The sequence below is a fragment of the Bos javanicus genome, chromosome 7, assembly GCF_032452875.1.
Source record: "Bos javanicus breed banteng chromosome 7, ARS-OSU_banteng_1.0, whole genome shotgun sequence".
NCBI lineage: Eukaryota > Metazoa > Chordata > Mammalia > Artiodactyla > Bovidae > Bos > Bos javanicus.
This window is the reverse complement of record NC_083874.1, coordinates 17129531-17149786: the sequence shown is the minus strand read 5'-3', so window position 1 is coordinate 17149786 and position 20256 is coordinate 17129531. Positions and strand designations below refer to the sequence as shown.

Below are 20256 nucleotides of genomic sequence, written 5' to 3'. Positions count from 1 at the left end.
GCGCTCTAGAGCCCTCGAGCTGCAATGATGAGCCATGTGTCGCAACGGCTGAAGCCCACGTGCCCTGGAGCCCATGCTCAGCAACAAGAGAAGCCAGCCATCACAGTGAGAAGCCTGTGCACCACAGCTAGCGAGCAGGCCCTGCTCTCTGAAACTAGAGAAAACAGTGCCCAGCAACGAAGACCCAGCACAGCCAAAAATAAAGAAAAAAACTTTTTTAAAGTCAGATGAAAGTTTTTTTTTTTTAATATTAGGATTTCATTTCTGACCCCAGAATTGAAACTTGAGCCTCTGATTAATTGAAGAAGGATTTGAAAATACATTCTCTGGTCTTCCAGTTCTAAGTAAAAGATACTTTGTATAACAAAGCCCATAGTACATATGGTATCATGCCCTTCAAATTTTGTTAAGAGGGTAGATCTCATAGTCAGTGTTCTTACCACAAAAAGCAGAAACAAAGGGACGCAGGAAACTTCAGGAAGTGTTGGATTTGTTTTGTTGCTTTGATGGTGGTGATGGTGTCACAGGTGTACATATATCCCAATTCGTCACGTTTCATGTAGTATGTTGTGTTCAGTCGTGTCTGACTCTTACGGCCCCATGGACTGTAGCCCGCCAGGCTCCTCTGTCCATGGGATTGTCCAGGCAAGAACACTGGATTGGGTTGCCATTTTCTACCCTCAGGGAGTCTTCCCAACCCAGGGATTGAATCCCTGTCTCTTGCATCTCCTGCATTAGCAGGCGGATTTTTTACCTTTGTGTATCAATTATACCTCAGTAAAACCATACAAAAGGAAAAACTGAATTCCATGATTTTTAAAACACATTAAAAATTGTCCTCACAAGATATTTAATATACTTCCCCATGCTATATAGTAGGACCTTGTTGTTTCTACATTGTAAATGTATAGTTTGAATCTACAAATGCCAAACTCCCAGTCCATCCCTCTCCCTCCCCACCCGCTCCACCCTCGGCAACCACAAGTATGTTCTCTATGTCTATGAGTCTGTTTCTGTGTAAACAAAATTTTGCGATTATTGTAAATGGAAAGTAACATTTAAATTATATCAAAAATTAAAAACCAAAAACTTTAACATAACAAACTTTATTGGAGTATAGTTGATTTAGAATGCTGTGTTGGTTTCAAGTATACAATATAGTGGGCTTCCCAGGTGACTCAGTGGTAAAAAATCTGCCTGCGAGTGCAGAAGACAAAGGAGGCTCGGGTTTGATCCCTGGGTCGAGAAGATTCCCTGGAGGAGGAAAAGGTAACTCATTCCAGTATTCTTGCCCAGAAAATTCCATGGACAGAGGATCCTGGTTGGACACAACTAAGCATGCATGCATTCATACAATATGGTAATTCAGTATTTTTGCATATTATATTCCATTATAGGTTATTACAAAATAATAGGGATAGTTTCCTCTGCTATATAGTAAATTGTAGGTGCTTATCTCTTTTATTGATATGAGTTTGTATCTGTTAATCCCATAGTCCTAATTTGTCTCTCCCCTCTTCCTTATCCCCTTTGGTCATCATAAGTTTGTTTTTTATGTCTGTGAGTTTGTTTCTGTTTTCTATATTCCATTCATTTTATTTTTTAGATTCCACATATAGGAAATAATGTAAGTATTTGTCTTTATCTACCTGACATTTTGCCAAGCATAATATCCTTTCGGCCTATCTGTGTTGCAAATGGCATCATTTCATTTTTTATGGTTGAATAGTATTTCGTTGTGTGTAAGCATGCATGCATGTGTGTGTGTGTGCATGTATGTGTGGAAAACTTCAGATTTTAAATGATAGTGTCTCATGAAGAGCAATTTTCTTTCCAGATGGTAGGGGAAAGCAGAAAGTCTCTTTGTGTCTACTGGGACGAGCTGGTCTGGTCTAATGAAGGGTGCCACGTGATCTTGTCTGACGGAACTCGAACTGTATGCAGTTGCAGCCATCTGTCCACCTTTGCGGTCCTCATGGCCTCGGTCGAGCTGAAGGTACGTGTGTAAACACACATGCCGCTGAAAGTCAGCTCTGCTGCAGGGTGGTGCTGGTGGGAGGCAGGGATCTTCAGAAAGAAGATGAAAAAGCATTAGCAGAGGAACAGCTATGTATCTTCCTCTCTTTCTTTTCATTTTTTAGAATTCAAGGATAATGCTTTACAATGCTGTGTTAGTTTCTGCCGTACACCAACATTCCCTTCTCTTTTGAGTCTCCCTCTTACCTAACCCCCATCCCACCCAACCCCCATCCCACCCTGTTAGGTCATCACAGAGTACCAAGCGGAACTCCCTGTGCTATTGAGCATCTTCCAGCTAGCTTTTCTTTCACACATGGTAGTGCACTTGTTTCAGTGCTACCTGAGAAGCCACAGTGCATACGCTCCAGTGCTGCTCTCTCACCTGCCCTGCCCTCTCCTTTCCCCTCTGTGAACACAAGTCCTTTCTCTATATCTGAGTCTCTATTCCCACACTGCAAATAGGTTCATCAGTACTGTTTTTCAGGAAGATTCCTCTGGAGAAGGAAATGGTAACCCACTCCAGTATTCTTGCCTGGAGAAGCCCTTGGACAGAAGAGCCTGGCCAGCTATGGTCCATGGGGTCGCAAAGAGGTAGACATGACTGAGTGACTAACCCTTTCTATACATGCATTAATATAAATTTCTCTTTTTCATGTTAAAAATATACAACCCTTTTAGGAGGTGTATAGTGGTATCTCATTGTGGCTTTAATGTATACATGATGTATACTGATGACTAGTGGCATGGAGCCTTTTTTCATGTTTTCATGGGGTAGAACTTGTGAGTGAAACAACCCTTATATCTGGGAAACCTAGTCATCCAAAACCACTGCATTCAGCCTTTAGAATTTCTGGTGGATTTCTTCACATGCAGTCCTGTAGCAACCATGTGTTCCTTCTGTGCTCTGTCAAAATTGAAATCGTTCTGTCTCATCTCTTTTGGGAAGAACTTGAGTTAATGTTGCCTCTTTGCTGTGCAAACTTGGCTCTCCAATGAGATCAAGAAAAGTTACAATTTTGTCGATTATCATTTTCTTACTGTTGGGGTGAGAGTCATGTTTCATTGTGATTGTCTAATCTTTTTTAAAAATTAATTATTTACTTTCAGCTGCCTGGGTCTTCACTGCTGCACATGGGCTTTCTGTATTTGTGGCAAGCCAGGGATACTCTCTAGTTGCAGTGCCCAGGCTTCTCATTGTGGCCGCTTCTCTTGCAGAGGAGCCCAGCAATGGGCTCTAGGGCACATGGGCTCCACTAGTTGCAGCACACAGGCTCAGGAGTTGCAGCAGGTGGGCTCAGTACTTGTGGCACACGGGCTTAGCTGCCCCACAGCATGTGGGACCTTCTCAAACCAGGCATGGAACACTTGTCCCCTGCACTGGTAGGCCAGTTCTTCACCAATGGACTACGAGGGAAGTTCGGCTTGGCCACTATTGATCTGTTCAGTTTCTCACGAGGATTAATTAACACCATGCATTGAGGGTTCTAAGACCCGGGTTATTGGGAACCACAGTGTCCAAAACAAAAACCAGTTGGGATCTCTTTTCTCCTGCTGCGTCTAGGAGGACCCCGTGCTGACCGTGATCACCTACGTGGGGCTGAGCCTCTCTCTGCTCTGCCTCTTCCTGGCGGCCCTCACCTTCCTCCTGTGTCGATCCATCCAGAACGTCAGCACCTCCCTCCACCTGCAGCTCTCCATCTGCCTCTTCCTGGCCTACCTCCTCTTCCTCACAGGCATCAAACGGACAGAGCCCGAGGTAGGAGAATTAGCCAAAACCCTTTCTTACTTATTTTTTATTTTGGCCAGGCTACATGACTTGTAGGATGTTAGTTCCCCAACAAAAGATTGAACCTAAGCCCACAACAGTGAAAGTGCCAATTCCTAAACTGGACTGCCAGGGAATTCCCTTCTTTTTTTTTAAACACCTTTTTCTTTAATTTTTATTGGTGTATGGTTGCTTTACAAGGTAGTGCTAGTTCCTGCTGTACAGCAAAATGAGTCAGTCACACACATACACATATCTCCCTCCCCTTTGGGGCTTCCTTCTCATTCAGGTCACCAGAGTGCATTAAGGAGAGTTCCCTGTGATGTACAGTAAGCTCTCATTAGTTACCTATTTTATACATAGTATCAATAGCATAATTCATACATATATAGTTTGCCCTTTTTAAAGGTACATGTCAGTGGCTTTCAGTATATTCATGGAACTGTGTATTCCTTTGGGTAATTTATTACTTATTACACATTCATATCCACAAATTACATCAGCCTTATCATCCCAACCCCTACCTCTGTCTCCTGGCAATCAGGTTTTCACTCTTTTCTTTTTTCATGAATCTGAGATTTTTCAATTCCACGAATAAAAGATTATACAGTACTTGTCTCTGTCTGACAATCTCCTGAGCATAGCTCAAGGTTCATCCATGTTGTTCCAGAAGGCAGGAATCCTCCTTTCTCCTGGATAGATAGTACATTAGATATGTTGTTGGGAAATTCCATAGACAGAGGAACTTGGTATTACCTATGTCTATAATAGATATAGATATGTTGTTGTTTAGTCACTAAGTTGTGTCTGACACTTCTGCAAGCCCATGAACCATAGTCCGCCAGGCTCTTCTGTCCATGGGATTTCCCAGGCAAGAATACTGGAGTAGGTTGCCATTTCCTCCTCCAGGGGATCTTCCCAACACAGGGATCAAACCCATATCTCCTGCATTGGCAGGTGGGTTCTTTACCTCTGAGCCACCAAGGAAGCCCAAATATAGAGACAGAGATATAAAACTGTCACCCTGATCAAGATCTAGAACATGCCCAAAACTCAGAGTTTTCTTCATGTCCCTTCCCCAGTTAACAGTCAATTTAAAAACTTACAGACTGAATGAACGATGCACAGTGGAGCTGGGTCTTGAGGGTCACTGATTTATGATTCCAAGCTAGCAGGTTTGATATCAAACATGTGTTTCATGCAACAGCATCTCCAAGGAGTGAGAGGTAGAAACCAGGAAGTGAATGGAGTTTTGCAAAGATTGAGAGGTTGCTAGAAAGACTCAGGACATGATTCCTAAGAAAAGAGGGTTTTATTCATCATGAAAAGAGAGTCAATGGTCCAGGAGAGATCATGAGCAGTGTCGAGGAAACCCAATTCCCCTCAGACAATGGACAGCGGTCACTGTTCTCTTCAAATGTGTGGGAAGCAGTGTCCTCAAACAAAAGCTAGGTTATACTTTAATCAAAGACATGGGGTGGGGGCAATCATTTCCCTGGTGGCCCAGTGGTTAAACTCCACACTTCCAATGCAGGGAGCGTGGGTTTGATCCCTGGTCAAGTAACTAAGATTCCACATGCTGCATTGTGCAACCTAAAGAGAGGGGAAAAATTGACTTTTTCAAGTTCCAGTGGTCCTAAAGACATGCAGGGAACATTCAGTGAATATGAAGAAGGAGGGGGGAGGGTTTGCTTACTACAGAAAAGGTCATTCAGAGCAGATGCTTTCATAGTGGAGGAAACCAGGAGCTGTTGGATCAAAAGAGAAAACTATGGGGCTTTATGCAGATAAGCATATTGGAGGAGTCACTCATTCACTCACTCATTCATGTACCCAACATATATGCCACACAGACCAGAGTGACTTCAGTTCTGGGTAGTGATCAAGATGGAAGAGACAGTGATCATGGCAGGACAAGCAGGCCATAAGCTTTCTACGGGGATTAATTTCATCCTCAGAAGGGGAAAGGGGGCAGGGAGGTGGTTAAGGGTTCTTGGGATGGAGACAGCCCTGGCCAGGACCAGCTTCATCCGACTCAGAGAAGTCTAGCATCCATTAGCCAACAGGCAAAGGTCTATCTGATTTCTGCAGTCCTTAACACACTTTGAATATTGTCATCTTCCATTTTAAGATGGACAAAGATCTCTTTGAACTTTACCTAGTTAGCTATTTTTGGCTGTGCTAGGTCTTCATTGCTGCGAGCTTTCGCTAGGTGCAGTAAGTGGGGGCTACTCCTTGCAGTACACGGACTTCTCACTGTGATTGCGTCTCTTGTTTCAGAGCATGCGCTTTGACCGCTTTGACCGAGAGCAGGGCTCTCGGTTTTCCGTAGTTGTGGTGTTTGGGCTTAGTTGCCCCATGGCATGTGGAATCTTGCCAGACAAGAGATCAAACCTGTGTCCCCTGCATTGGCAGATGGATTTTAAGCCCTGGACCACAAGGGAAGTCCCCCATTCAACTTTAAACATGATACATTTTCAGTTTTTCTTGGGTGGCCCAAGTGACACCCTGCCAAGGCATGGGAATAGACAAGGGGGACCATCCATCTGTTTGGAGACATGGCTCTAAAGAGAAGAAGGACATGTGAAGAAGGCTAAGGAGCATCTCTCACCAAAGTTACCCGGAGACAACCCTGGTGAAGAGCAGATGGTGAGGTCATTGCACCCAGGACCACTCCAGTGCCCCCTCTCCCCCCAGGTGCTGTGCAAGGTCGTCGCCGGTGGACTGCATTACCTCTACTTGGCCGCCTTCACCTGGATGTTCCTCGAAGGGCTGCACCTCTTCCTCACTGTCAGGAACCTCAGGGTGGCCAACTACACCAGCGCAGGCAGATTCAAGAAGAGGTTCATGTACCCTGTAGGCTACGGGGTCCCAGCGGTGATTGTGGCTGTGTCTGCAGCGATCAACCCCCAAGGATATGGCACCACTAAGCAGTGAGTCCGGTGCTGAAAATGTGCTGTCGGGGACGTGGGTACACACGTGTCTCCCTGGGAAACTGAGGGTGGAAGGAAGGGTGGAGTAGGTCACGACTCAGGCTGAGAACAAAGATGCTGAACATTTATTTCTCCAGCCCCTGGGGCGAAGTGTTTCATATACACCATTTCTCATGTCTATCAAAACAACCCTAGAGGAAAGTGGTCCAATTGTTCCCATTTTGTATACTAAGCAAACTGAGGTTCAGAGAAAAAGGTGAACGACTAGTGTAAAGTAACACGGACAGTAAACTGGAAGGAGCATGAATTTTTATTTTTTATATAAATGTCTACATTTATAAATGTCACATGTTTATAGATCTTTAATACTTCTATTACTGAAAGTAATAACTGGTTTTATAAAAAATAATATTCTAATAAAGAACCTCTGTAATACCACTAAGCCCAGTATGTGTTAGTCATTCAGTCACATCTGACTCTGCAACCCCATGGACTGTGGCCCACTAGGCTCCTCTGTCCATGGAATTTTCCAGGCAAGAATACTGGAGTGGATTGCCATTTGCTACTCCAAAGTATCTTCCCGACTTAGAGTTTGAACCCATGTCTCCAGTGTCTCCTACTTTGGCAGGTGGATTCTTTACCAACTGTACCACTTGAGAAGCCCCTTACATATATATACATATAAATATATACTTTTATAAAAATGGGATCATGATAAAGATACTGCATGTAATTTGTTTATTCCCTTAATACTCTCCAGACCAGAATACTGGAGTGGGTAGCCTTTCCCTTCTCCAGGGGATCTTCCCAACTCAGGGATCAAACCTAGACCTCCCACATTGCAGGCAGATTCTTTACCAGCTGAACCACAGGGAAGCCCAAGAACACTTGAGTGGGTGGCCTATTCCTTCTCCAGGGGATCTTCCTGGCTCAAGAATCAGGAACCAGGGTCTCTTGCATTGCAGGTAGATTCTTTACCAACTGAGCTATCAGGGAAGCCCAATATATATATAATATACATGTAAATGTATATTTTTTTTATAAAAAACGGGATCATGATAAAGGTACTGCATGTAATTTGTTTATTCCCTTAATAATATATAGTGGACCTTTTCCACATTACTACAGATACACATCATCATTCAATGTATTACATTGTATATTCTTACCATCTTTATAAAATTAATCTCTAAGTGATAGACATCTGAAATTCTTTACAAATTTTTGCTGTCATAACCAAATGCTTCCATAAACTTGAAGGAGCATGAATTCTAGACTTGATTACCTGATTCCAGTTTTCAAGTTTCCTCACTTACTAGCCTGGTGACTCTGGAGACAGTTAAATTCTTTCCTAGGTTTTCTCACCTGTAAAATAAAGAGAGTAATACTATCTACTTCCAAGTATTAGAATGGTACCTGACACATGTAAATGCTATATGCATGCTCAGTCGCTTCAGTTGTATCCAACTCTTTGTGACCCTATGGACTGTAGCCCACAGGCTCCTCTGTCCATGGGTTTCTCTAGAATACTGGAGTGGGTTGCCATACCATTCTCCAGGGCCTCTTCCCCGCCCAGGGATCAAACCCAAGTCTCCTTCATCTCCTGCATTGCATGTGGATTCTTTACCAGTGAGCCACTGGGAAGCCCAAGAAGTCCTATATAAATATTCTCTATTGCAGATCATGTGTTGTATTCCATTACCTTTCAAAATGCTGCCACTGTTGCTTTCTGTTTTTCAGTTGCTGGATCAACATAGAGAAAGGGTTTATCTTGAGTTTCTTAGGACCCGTATCAGCCGTCATCTTGGTAGGTTTGTAGTGTGCGTGTGTCTGCCTCAGGTGCCATGTGTGTATAGAGTATGTGTGTGTGGTATGTAGTATTCAACTTAATTTGAAGGTCAAAAGAGGTACTATTTTTTATTTTTTATTGCAATACAGCTGATTTACAATGTTGTGTTAGTTTCAGGAGTACAGTGAAGAGATTCAGCCATATATATAATGGAAAGTAAAAGGAAAAAGTATATTATATATATATATCAAGGTATTCAATATAGTTCCCTATGCTATACAGTAGGCCGGTATTGTTTATCTGTTCATATATAGTAATGTACATATGTTAATTCCGACCAACTAATTTATCCTTCTCTCCACTTCCCCTTTGGTAACGATAGTTTGTTTTCTGTTTGTCGGTCTATTTCTCTTTTGTATTTAAATTCATTTGTGTATTGTTTTTAGATCCCACATATAAGCAAGAACATAATATATTTATCTTTCTCTGACTTAACTTCACTTAGTATGATAATCTCTAGTTGCAACCATGTTGCTGCAAATGGCATTATTTCATTCTTTTTATGACTGAATAATATTCCATTGTATATATGTACCACATCTTCTTTATCCATGCCTCTGCTGATGGACATTTAGGTTGCTTCCATGTCTTGCATACTATAAATAGAGCTGCATGAACACTGGGGAACATGTATCTTTTCGAAGTATGGCTTTCTCTGGGTACATGCTCAGGAGTGGGATTGCTGAATCATATAGTAGTTCTAGTTTTACTTTTTTAAAGAATCTCCATACTGATCTCCATCCCGGTTTTACCAATTTACATTCCTACCAACAGTGTAGGAGGGCAATCTAAGTACTATTTTAACATTCATTTGTTTCCTTTTAATAGCAGATGTTTGAGCATATGTCTTTATTTAAATTTTTTGAGCATATTTTTGCCATCAAAAAGTCTACAAACAATAAACGCTGGAGAGGGTGTGGAGAAAAGGAAACCCTCTTAAACTGTTGGTGGGAATGCAAACTAGCACAGCCACTGTGGAGAACAGTGTAGAGGTTCCTTAAAAAAAACTGGAAATAGAACTGCCATACAACTCAGCAATCCCACTGCTGGGCATACACACCAAGGAAACCAGAGTCAAAAGAGGCACATGTACCCCAGTGTTCATTGCAGCACTGTTTACAGTAGCTCAGACATGGAAGCAACCTAGATATCCATTGGCAGACAAATGGATAAGGAAGTTGTGGTACATATACACAATGGAATATTACTCAGCTATAAAAAATAATGCATTTGAGTCAGTTCTAACAAGTGGATGAAACTGGAGCCTATCATACAGAGTGAAGTAAGTCAGAAAGAAAAGCACCAATACAGTATATTAACGCATATATATGGAATTTAGAAAACAGTAATGACAACCCTATATGCAAGGGAGCAAAAGAGACACAGTTGTAAAGAACAGATGTTTGGACTATGTGGGAGAAGGAGAGAGGGGGATGATTTGAGAGAATAGCATTGAAACATGTATATTACCACATGTGAAATAGATGACCAGTGCAAGCGTGATGCAAGAAGCAGGGCACTCAAAACCGGTGCTCTGGAACAGTCCAGAAGGGATGGCGTGGGGAGGGAGCTGGGAGGGGGCTTAAGGATGGGGGTACACATGTGCACCCATGGCTGATTCATGTTGATATATGGCAAAAACCACCACAATATTGTACAGTAATTAGCCTCCAATTAAAATAAATAAATTAATTTTTAAATAATAAAATTTAAAAAATTTTTAAGGAAAAAAATTTTGAGCACATTTAAATGCTGATGAATAGAGAAGAAATCATCCTTGTATCTCTAATATCTAGCATACCATACTGACTAATCATCAGACTATATCCTGAGTCGAACAAACATAAAAACTGAAGAAGATTTAAGAACACTTGGTGAAATCACTTCCAAATCACATAATTCTATCATATTCACAATTATATTTTTATACACCCACTCATTTGTTTATTCAACAAATATATATTAAGTATGTATGGTATCGGAGTGGGGTGCCATTGCCTTCTCTTGTCGTGGAGCACAGGCTCTAGGCATGAGGGCTTCAGAAGTCACAGCACATGGACTCACTAGTTCTGGCACATGAAGTTAGTTGTTCCAAGGCATGTGGGATCTTCCCAGACCAGGAATTGAACTCGTATCTCCTGCGTTGGCAGGCAGGTTGTTAGCCCCTGTGGCACCAGGGAAGTCCTCAGCTTCTCTTTTATGATTCAATTATTTTGACATATGACCTTGTTGGTTGTTGCTGGAGGGGAAGAGAGTTGAAGACTGTGTAGGATTCAGGCATATGTCACTGCGACCAACATCTCATCCGCTAGAATTCAGCCACATGCCCCAGACTATCTGAAATGAGCCTGGAAAGTACCTGTCCATGGCCCGTGTGTGCAAGGAAAGGCGTTGGTGGAGACACCACGTTGCACTGCGTTTGTGCCACCTGACCACCCACGCATGTTCTTCTGTGGCCTTTCAGGAGCTCCTTGGTGGTATTGTACAAGTATCCCCAGTCTGCTCCAAAGGAATTTCAACATATATATTTTTTAACTTTTTGGCTGTGCTATGAGGCATGTGGGATCCTAGTTCCTGACCAGGGATGGAACCTGCGTCCCCTGTATTGGAAGCATGGAGTCTTAACCACGGGACCGCCAGGGAAGTCCCCAAGTTTCAACATATTCTAACTATAAAATCTCATACCTTTTCCCATGATCTTCAGTGCTTTCTAGTTTGACTCTCTATTTCTTTCTTAGGGAATAGTTGCCTTGCAATGTTGCACAACAAAGTGCATTAGCTACAGCATGTAGCATGTTAGTCACTCAGCCATGTCCAACTCTTTGCGACTCCATGGGCCATAGCCCACTAGGCTCTTCTGTCCATGGAATTCTCCAGGCAAGGTTACTGGAATGAGTTGGCATTCCCTTCTCCAAGGGATCTTCCTGACCCAGGGATTGAACCCTGGTTTCCCACACTGAAGGCAGATTCTTTACTTTCTGAGCCATCACATATATCCCCTCTCTCCTTCCCACCCTCCTTCCCACCCACCCCCATCTCACCCCTCTAGGTCATCACAGAACACCCAGCTAAGCTCCCTGCACTCTACAGCAGGTTCCCACTAGCTATCTGTAGCTCTCTACACATGGTATCTTCACACATGGCAGTACACATACATGAGATGAAACGACAGCCATCAGAATGGGAGAAAATATTGGCAAACAAAGCAACTTACAAGGAATGAATTTCTAAAATTTACAAACAGCTCATGAAACTCAATATGAGAAGAAACACACCCAATCAAAAAATGGGCAGAAGACCTATGTAGACATTTCTCCAAAGAAGACACACAGATGGCCAAGAGACACATGAAAAGACGCTCAACATCATGAACTATTAGAGAAATGCAGATCAAAACTACAATGAGTAGTTTACCTCACACGGGTCAGAATGGCCATCATAAAAAAAACCTGACTCTGTATATTGGTCCACAATTAGCATCTTATTTTTTTTCTTTCAGATAAACTTAATCTTTTATTTGATAACCCTGTGGATTTTGAGAGACCGACTTTCTTCCCTCAATAAAGATGTGTCCAAGATACAAAACACAAGGTAAAACGGGTTTAGACAGTTTAATGGGCTTAGCATCGGTTGTAGTCCTAAAGGATTGCTTTTTCAAGCATGCATGCATGCTCAGTTACTAAGTGGTGCCCAACGCTTTGCAACCTCATGGACAGTAGCCCACCAGGCTCCTCTATCCATGGGATTTCCCAGACAAGAATACTGAAGTGGGTTGCTATTTCCTCCTCCAGGGAATCTTCCCAACCCAGGGATCAAATCCACATCTCCTGCATCAGCAGGCAGATTGTTTACCTACTGAGTCTCCTGGGAAGCCCCTAAACAGTCATCTGTAGAGAGTTGCCTACCCTGTTAGGAACCACTGTCAAATGAGAATCACCCTTAAAATCATATGCATTTGAAACCTTGAAATTAATGAGAAGATTCATAGAAACAGAAAGTAGAATTGATGTTGCCAAGAGATGAGAGTATGAAGAAATGGGTTCTTATTGTTTAATGGATACAGTTTCAGTTTTTCAGGGTGAAAAAAAAGCTCAGTAGAAAGATAGTGTTGCTGGTAGTACAACAATGTGAATGTATTTAATGCCTATGAACTGTATGTTTAAATATAGTTGTAGTAAATTTTGTGTTATGTGTATTCTGCTGCATCAAAATAAGTAGTGGTAAAATACCACACTTGCCTGGGAAATCCCATGGACACAGGAGCCTGGCGGGCTACAGTCCATTGGGTCACAAGAGTTGGACACAACTTAGCAACTAACAACCACCACCACCACAAATTATCATTCCAGTTATAAACATTCATATTAGAGGAAAACACCCATGGAATAAACTCATGTTCATCTATTAAAGTTTTTACAATGAAAATGATAGCATTACTTCCAAATATTGCATCACAACCACAGTTTCTCCAAGTCCATCTTGGCTTGAGAAAATTTCACCAGGAACTGGAGAGAATAGGCTTCCCAGGTGGCTCAGTAGTAAAGAATCTTCCTGCCAATACAGGAGATCTAGGCTCAATCCCTGGGCTGGGAAGATCCCCTGGAGAAGGAAATGGCAACCCACTCCAGTATTCTTGCCTGGAAAATCCCATAGACGGAGGAGCCTGGAGGCTACAGTCCATGGGGTTTCAAAGAGTCAGGTATGACTTAGCAACTAAATAACAACTGGAGAGGAAGGCAGATGGGGCCTGAAGACAGGACAATATACTATTCAAGAGAGAAGGTGGTGAGTTGGTGACTCTCCTTCTTGGTATTAACAGGATGCTGACGTTTAAAGCCATTGCTCAGCTCTTCCTCTTGGGCTGTTCCTGGTGCCTTGGCTTCTTTCTCACTGAACTGATAAAGGAACCCATCAGATCCATCGTCGCCTATGCGTTCACCATCACCAACGTCCTGCAGGGAGTCTACATCTTCCTGGTCCACTGCGTCCTCAACCAGCAGGTAACAGGACCCATCCTGTCTTCTTCCCAGCTCCCAGCTGGGGTCCTCTCATGCGTTTACCTGGCTAGCCCTTCTCTCCCACATGATGCCCTCCTGCCTGATGGTGTGTTCCCATTTTCCCCAAGCCTACCATTCTCCACTGAGTCTGGGAGTTCAAGCCCCTGTTTGTAGAAACATTTTTTATGTATCTGTAGGATGAGGTGAGTTCCAAATCCTACCACTCCGCCATCTTGATTCTCCTTTGGGCATTCAAGTCTCCGTTTTCCAATTTTCCAGTTTCCCAACTCATGAATCTGTAATGAGTATTGGATGGTAGTGGCCCCATTCTTCTCAGATCATGAATATGGGGTCTAACAGCAGCAAAACTAAAGTTTGGGGGACAGTGGTTTCCATTTCTTACTATTCATATTGTATGTTAATGATTATTACTTGCTTGGCTCTGGGGGATCCAGGGGCTGCTTTCTGAACAGTGAAGAAATCAGAAATGGGAAACAACATAATTAGACATGAATAACCAACTGTGATTTTCACCTTGGGGAAAATTGTTAGGGAGATATTAAACTACCAAGTAGGGCTTCTTTAGACTTGACGGTGAGGGGCTTAAGGTGGGTAGGAGACAACCAGCCAAAGAAGGGCAGTAAAGCTGATGTGGAAACCCTTGCCAGTCCCAGAACTCAAAGATGTATAGTGAGGGCAGTGCTCTGAGTGTAGAAGAATAGGGTGGTAGTGATGATCCAGGTGCCAGCATTGGCCAGACCACATAAACTTTTTTTTTTAATTTAAATTTATTTATTTTAATTGGAGGCTAATTACTTTACAATATTGTATTGGTTTTGCCATACATCAACATGAATCCACCACGGGTGTACACGTGCTCCCCATCCTGAACCCCCCTCCCGCCTCTCTCCCCGTACCATCCCTCTGGGTCATCCCAGCGCACCAGCCCCAAGCATCCTGTATCCTGCATCAAACCTGGTAACGATAACCTTGTATGTGAGACAGCAAAAGAGACACAGATGTATAGAACAGTCTTTTGGACTCTGTGGGAGAGGGAGAGGGTGGGATGATTTGGGAGAATGGCATTGAAACATGTATAATACCACATAAACTTTTTAAGCAGTGATTTTGCACTGCATTCTGACTTGATAAATAGATAGATATTGCTAGGTTTCACTCCAGTGGGGTTGTATGGATCTCAGAGAGACATGTAGTCAGGTATAAATGTAAGAGTTGAACCATAAAGAAGGCTGAGCGCTGAAGAATTAACACTTCAAACTGTGGTGCTGGAGAAGACTCTTGAGAGTCCCTTGGACAGCAAGGAGATCAAAGCAGTTAATTCTAAAGGAAATCAACCCTGAACATACATTGGAACTGATATACATTGGACTGATGCTGAAGCTGAAGCTCCAATACTTTGGCACCTGACGCAAAGAGCCAGCTCATTGGAAGACCGTGATACTGGGAAAGACTGAGGGCAGGGGGAGAAAGGGGCAACAGAGGATGTGATAGTTGGATGGCATCATCGACTCAATGGATGTAAGTTTGAGCAAATCCCAGGAGATACTGAAGGACAGGGAAACCTGGTGTGCTGCAGTCCATGGGGTCTCAAAGAGTGGGATAAGACTTAGCAATTGAACATCAACAACAACATTGAGACGAGGAAGCAGTTCTCAGTGGTTACAGAAAACTGCTCATGCTCTTGGATAATATAAATGTTGTGTTATCATTAGCATAAAGATGCATAGGCTGATCCACAAATAATATCTCTGTAATCACTCATAGGGGCCTCCCTGGCGGATCAGATGATAAAGAATCTGCCAGCAATGCAGGAGACCTGGGGTTGATCCCTGTGCTGGGAAGACCCCCCTGGAGAAGGGCATGGCAATCCCTCCGGTATTCTTGCCTGAAGAATTCCATGGGCAGAGGAACCTGGTGGGCTACAGTACATGGGGTCACAAAGAGCTGGACATGACTGAGCGACTAACACACAGTCACTCATAGATCAATCTATCTGATATGGCCTCCGCGGACCATCTGCAAATAAAAATGGGGGAAAGTACTATTTTCGGTAGCATTGTGCATATAGCCAGAAAGCATTAAAACGCAAGATTTTTGTTTACCATCTTTTTCAGGTGAGAGATGAGTACGTAAAGTGGCTTAGGAGGATGAATAAAAAGACAGAGTCTGACAGCTACATCCTTTCCAGCTCTACCAGCCAAACCCACATGGTAAGATGATTTCCTCTCCTAGTCCATGCTGTTTCCTAATTTGAATTATTCTCTTCAAACCGGTCAGCAGTTCGGTCTGCCCCTCCCCCAATAGTGTGACTGGACCACACATTGACTCTTGGCACAGGAACCTGTTAGCATCTCTGTCTCAGCTTACTGTGCAATATCTGACACTGAGCATCTCTAGGGTGGGGTAATAGCATACTTACCCACACATAATCTGCACAGTGAAAGATTTTGTTTTTCTGGGATTATTGGTTTCTAAGTGCAAGGGCTTCCCTGGTGGCTCAGTGGTAAAGAACCTGCTTGCCAATGCAGGAGATGCGGATTAGATCCCTGGCTCAGGAAGATCCCCTGGAGAAGGAAATGGCAAACCACTCCAGTGTCCTCACCTGGGAAATCCCATGGACACAGGAGCCTGGCAGGCTATATAGTCCATGGGGTCCCAAAAGAATTGGACACAATTTAGCCACTAAATAACAACAGCAATCTGAGTCCAAACCTTGGAGTTACAAAAACATGAATAAAACTCTTTCTTATTTATGTTATACTGTAACTAAGATATCCTTGTTCATGAGTTCCACAAGTTGCCAAACAGGTTTCACTGCTGGTAGGCTCTGAGCCTTAACCAGGCCTGTGCTTTGTAAACCTTCAGAGAGGCCACAGAACTCGGGACTTGCCAAACATCTTTAGCCTGGATTTTTTTTTCCAGCAGAAAATGTCTTTACATTTTGTAGAACACTGGTGTTTTTTTAAAAAAAGAAGACATAATTTAAGGACTGTTGGCATAGGCAAAATAGTACTTGAAGAAAGTGATAGACATCACGAAACACTTTTCTTCTTTTACTTGATAATGATGAAGGAAAATGAACGGAGGGATAAATAAGACGAGTTTAGGTGAGATGTAAGAGCATGAGAGCTTGGTTTTAGACCTACTTCCGAAATTAATTTGGATGTGAATTTGAGGTCAGTCTCCTCATGGGTGAGTTAAGGGGACCAGACTTCATCAACTTATGCTTACTTTCATATCTTCAACTTTCTGAGATACAAAAAACAAAGTTAAGTACATTAAGCCTGGAAGAAAAACACTCAGACTTGCCCTGGGATCCATGCTTCAATATCAATCTCATCTTTTTGTCAGGAAATTCCCATCAAATGATTTCGAAACTTACTTTCAGGAATATTTCAGCATTAATTATATTTCTGTCTCTCCCACAAATTCACACATGGAGGTGGAGAAATCACCCGACTTCCCGGGGAAAAGAAGCAATACTTCAGTCTGAATGTGACAAGTTCTTCCATGTCATCCTCCCAATCACCCTGGAGAAAGAATTAGCCATATGACTCAACCATCCATGAGAACTGATTTATCCTACAGGAGAACTGTTGGCAGAATGTATGCTTAGGTTGAATAATATTTTGTGTAGTGTTGCAGTGTTATTTGCAAATAATTAAGAATAGTGTTTTCAAGTATTTTACGCAGAGACATGTAGGTCTTAAATCTGGTGAGTTTCCAAATGTATATACGTGTATTTGTTGTTGTCGTCTAGTTTCTAAGTTGTGTCCAACTCTTTGTAATCCCATGGACTGTAGCCCACAGGCTCCGCCATCCATGGAATTTGCCAGGCAAGAAATAATAGAGTGGATTGCCATTTCCTTTCCCAGGGAATCTTCCCAACCCAGTTTTGAACCCAAATCTCCTGCTTGTACATCTATCAACTATATCAATCAAATCAAGATATGGAGTATTTGCATTATTCCTGGAAGTTCCCACGTAATCCTTTCAATCATGTATCCCCAGTCTTCCACCCCAGAAACAATTATTCTGATTTCTATAGCAACAGATTAATTCTGTCAGTTCTTAAAGCCCCTATACATGGAATAATACACTGTGTCTGCCTGGTGTCTGCCATGTTTCTCTCATCATGATTTTAGAATTCATCCACTTCATGCATATGTTGCTAGTCTGTGCCTTTTTATTGCTAATACCATTTCACACTATTGTATATCACAATTTGTTTATCTATGTTCCTATTGATGTCTATTTGAATTATTTCCATTTTTCTACCATGAATAAAGATGCTATGATCATTCTAATATAATATTTGTGTTTGTGTGTGTGTGTGTGGCCACATGTCTCATTTTTCTTGGGTAAATACCTTGGCTGTAATTGCTAGGTCATATGTTAATGATCCACTTTCAAAGAAACTGACAAAACTCTAAAATGTTTGCAATAGTTTACAATAACCCAGGAATATTGAAGAGTTTCACTTCCTCCACTTCCTGAGCACCACTTGGTATTATCAGTACTTTGACTTTTATCCATTTGCATGGGGGACAGAGGTATTTCATTGTGGTTTTTAAAATGTTGAGCACCTTTCCTTGTGTTTCTTTTTCATTTGCATGTCACCCCTCATTAAACATTCAAGAGTTGTTTGCAGGAATTGAGCATGTATGATGCATATGAGTCTTTGTCAGGTACATGCATTCAGATCATTTTCATTTTCTTAACTTCAGTATAATTGATTTTGTTGTTGTTGTTATAGTCGCTCAGTCCTTTCTGACTCTGTGACCCCATGGAATGTAGTCTGCCAGGCTCCTCTGTCCATGGGGTTTCCCAGGCGAGAAACTGGAGTAGATTGCCATTTCCTTCTCCAGGGGATCTTCCCCACCCAGGGATCAAACCTATGTCTCCTGAATTGGCAGGCAGATTCTTTCCCACTAAGCCACCAGGGAATCCCCAGTGTATAGCAAAGTGAGTATTTTTCCTAGACTGTGGATGGTGTCATCCCCTAGGTAGCGTCTGCTCTGTTTTTAGCTCTCTCTGCAATGTGGATTTGGTCCTAACGAGACAGCAGAGATATTGTCTTTGCAAACGTTATAATGCAGTATCTCCTTGCTGTCCAAGGGACTCTCAAGCATCTTCTCCAGTACCACAATTCAAAAGCATCAGACAGTTAGGATGATGATTTCATGGAGTCTAGGAAAAGCCCCAGCTCACATCTGGCTCTGAGTCTAACTCCTCTGAATCTAGCCCAACCTCCCATTGAGGCAGCAGCTGCCAGTGTACCAGGGGGAAGATCCACTCCAAGCTCACTTTAGAACCATTCCCAACTAAAGCAAATGGGCTCACATAGACAGTATACAGACACTCCCAACAAGGACTTGCCTTCAGGACTGGGAAAGGTTACTGTTTCAACCAATTTCATAGGGGCAAAGGGAGAAAGTGAAACACAATGAGAAGGCCGAGGAGTATGTTTCGAATGAAAGAACAAGATGGAACCTCTGGGGCTATCTTAGGATCCTGTAATCCCACTCCTGGACATGATCAGAAAGGATCCTTGAACCCCAGGGTTCATCGAAGGTCTGTTTACAATAGCCAAGACATGTTGTTGTTCAGTTGCTTGGTCGTGTCCGACTCTTTGCTACCCCATGAACTGCAGACATGGAAGCCAAGACATGGAAGCAACCTAAATGTCCATCAAGAGAGGGGTGAATAAAGAAGATGTGGTACATATATATAATGGAATATTACTCACCCAGTAAAAATAATGAAGTCATGTATTTGCAGCAAACTGGATGTGTCTAGAGATTGTCATACTGAGTGAAATAAGTCAGACAGAGAAGGAGAAATATCATATGATATCCCTTATTTGTGGAATTGAGAGGGTAACAGGAAGGAAGGCCAGAGGTCCCCAAGCGGCAGGAGGAAATAAACTGCAAATGGCAGACTTTTTCCCCTTCTCTGTTGACAAAATCAGTTCTGCTTAAGACTAACCTTTTGTTTTCTCAAAACTTGGGCTTCTAATGGCTCGACAAACCAAAGTTCATGTCAATTGTTTTATGGCCGGGGATGACATCGTGCCATCCTATCTCAAAAATGCATATTGTGGGAGAAGAACCTGGTGAAACTCTCTCAGCCTGGAGGTGTTTCTTTTATCTCATTACAAAGAATCCCAGGGATGGCGGAGCTTGGAGGGCTGCTGTCTATGGGGTCGCACAGAGTCAGACACAACTGAAGCGACTTAGCAGCAGCAGCAGCAGAAGCTCGCTAATAGACATAAAATGCCTTGCTTAAAACTAGCAAGGGGACACTCTTTCCATCTCCTTCTGGTGTCTATGTCAGAAGCTTTCTCTATCTATATTATACTTTAATAAAATTTTGCTACACAAAAAGCTCCAAGTAGTCAAGCCTTGTCTCTGACCTGGATTGAAATCCTCTCCTCTGGAGGTCACAAATCCTGGTATAATACACGGCTTGGAGCAGCAACCGTTCATCTTGGGGGCTCCTCTGGGATCTTCAAGACAAGGTAAGGATGCTTGGAGTTCTAGTTCTCTGTTCTCCTAGTAAACACACTTTCCACAGCACTTTACTAACTCTATGGTGTGCCTGTGTGTGTGAAAGCAGCATGAATAAGATGTGAAATTGGCCACGGAGCCATCACTGAGCCCTGTTTTGCGG

At 42.6% G+C, this 20256-nt stretch overlaps 1 protein-coding gene across 3 annotated transcripts in view; it reads left to right on the top strand.

Annotated features, from left to right (window-relative positions):
• LOC133250780 (adhesion G protein-coupled receptor E3-like) overlaps positions 1–20256 on the top strand; it is a 117612-nt gene that overhangs the window by 25157 nt on the left and 72199 nt on the right. For 2 of the 3 annotated variants that reach the window (XM_061422422.1, XM_061422423.1), the window contains exons 12-18: positions 1838–1996; positions 3581–3775; positions 6482–6717; positions 8458–8524; positions 12066–12157; positions 13386–13566; positions 15699–15794. In XM_061422422.1, coding sequence (XP_061278406.1) covers positions 1838–1996; positions 3581–3775; positions 6482–6717; positions 8458–8524; positions 12066–12157; positions 13386–13566; positions 15699–15794 — 1026 coding nt within the window. Of the gene's footprint in view, positions 1–1837; positions 1997–3580; positions 3776–6481; positions 6718–8457; positions 8525–12065; positions 12158–13385; positions 13567–15698; positions 15795–17026; positions 17893–20256 lie in introns of those variants that run through there. The other variant, XM_061422424.1, reaches the window with a different exon arrangement.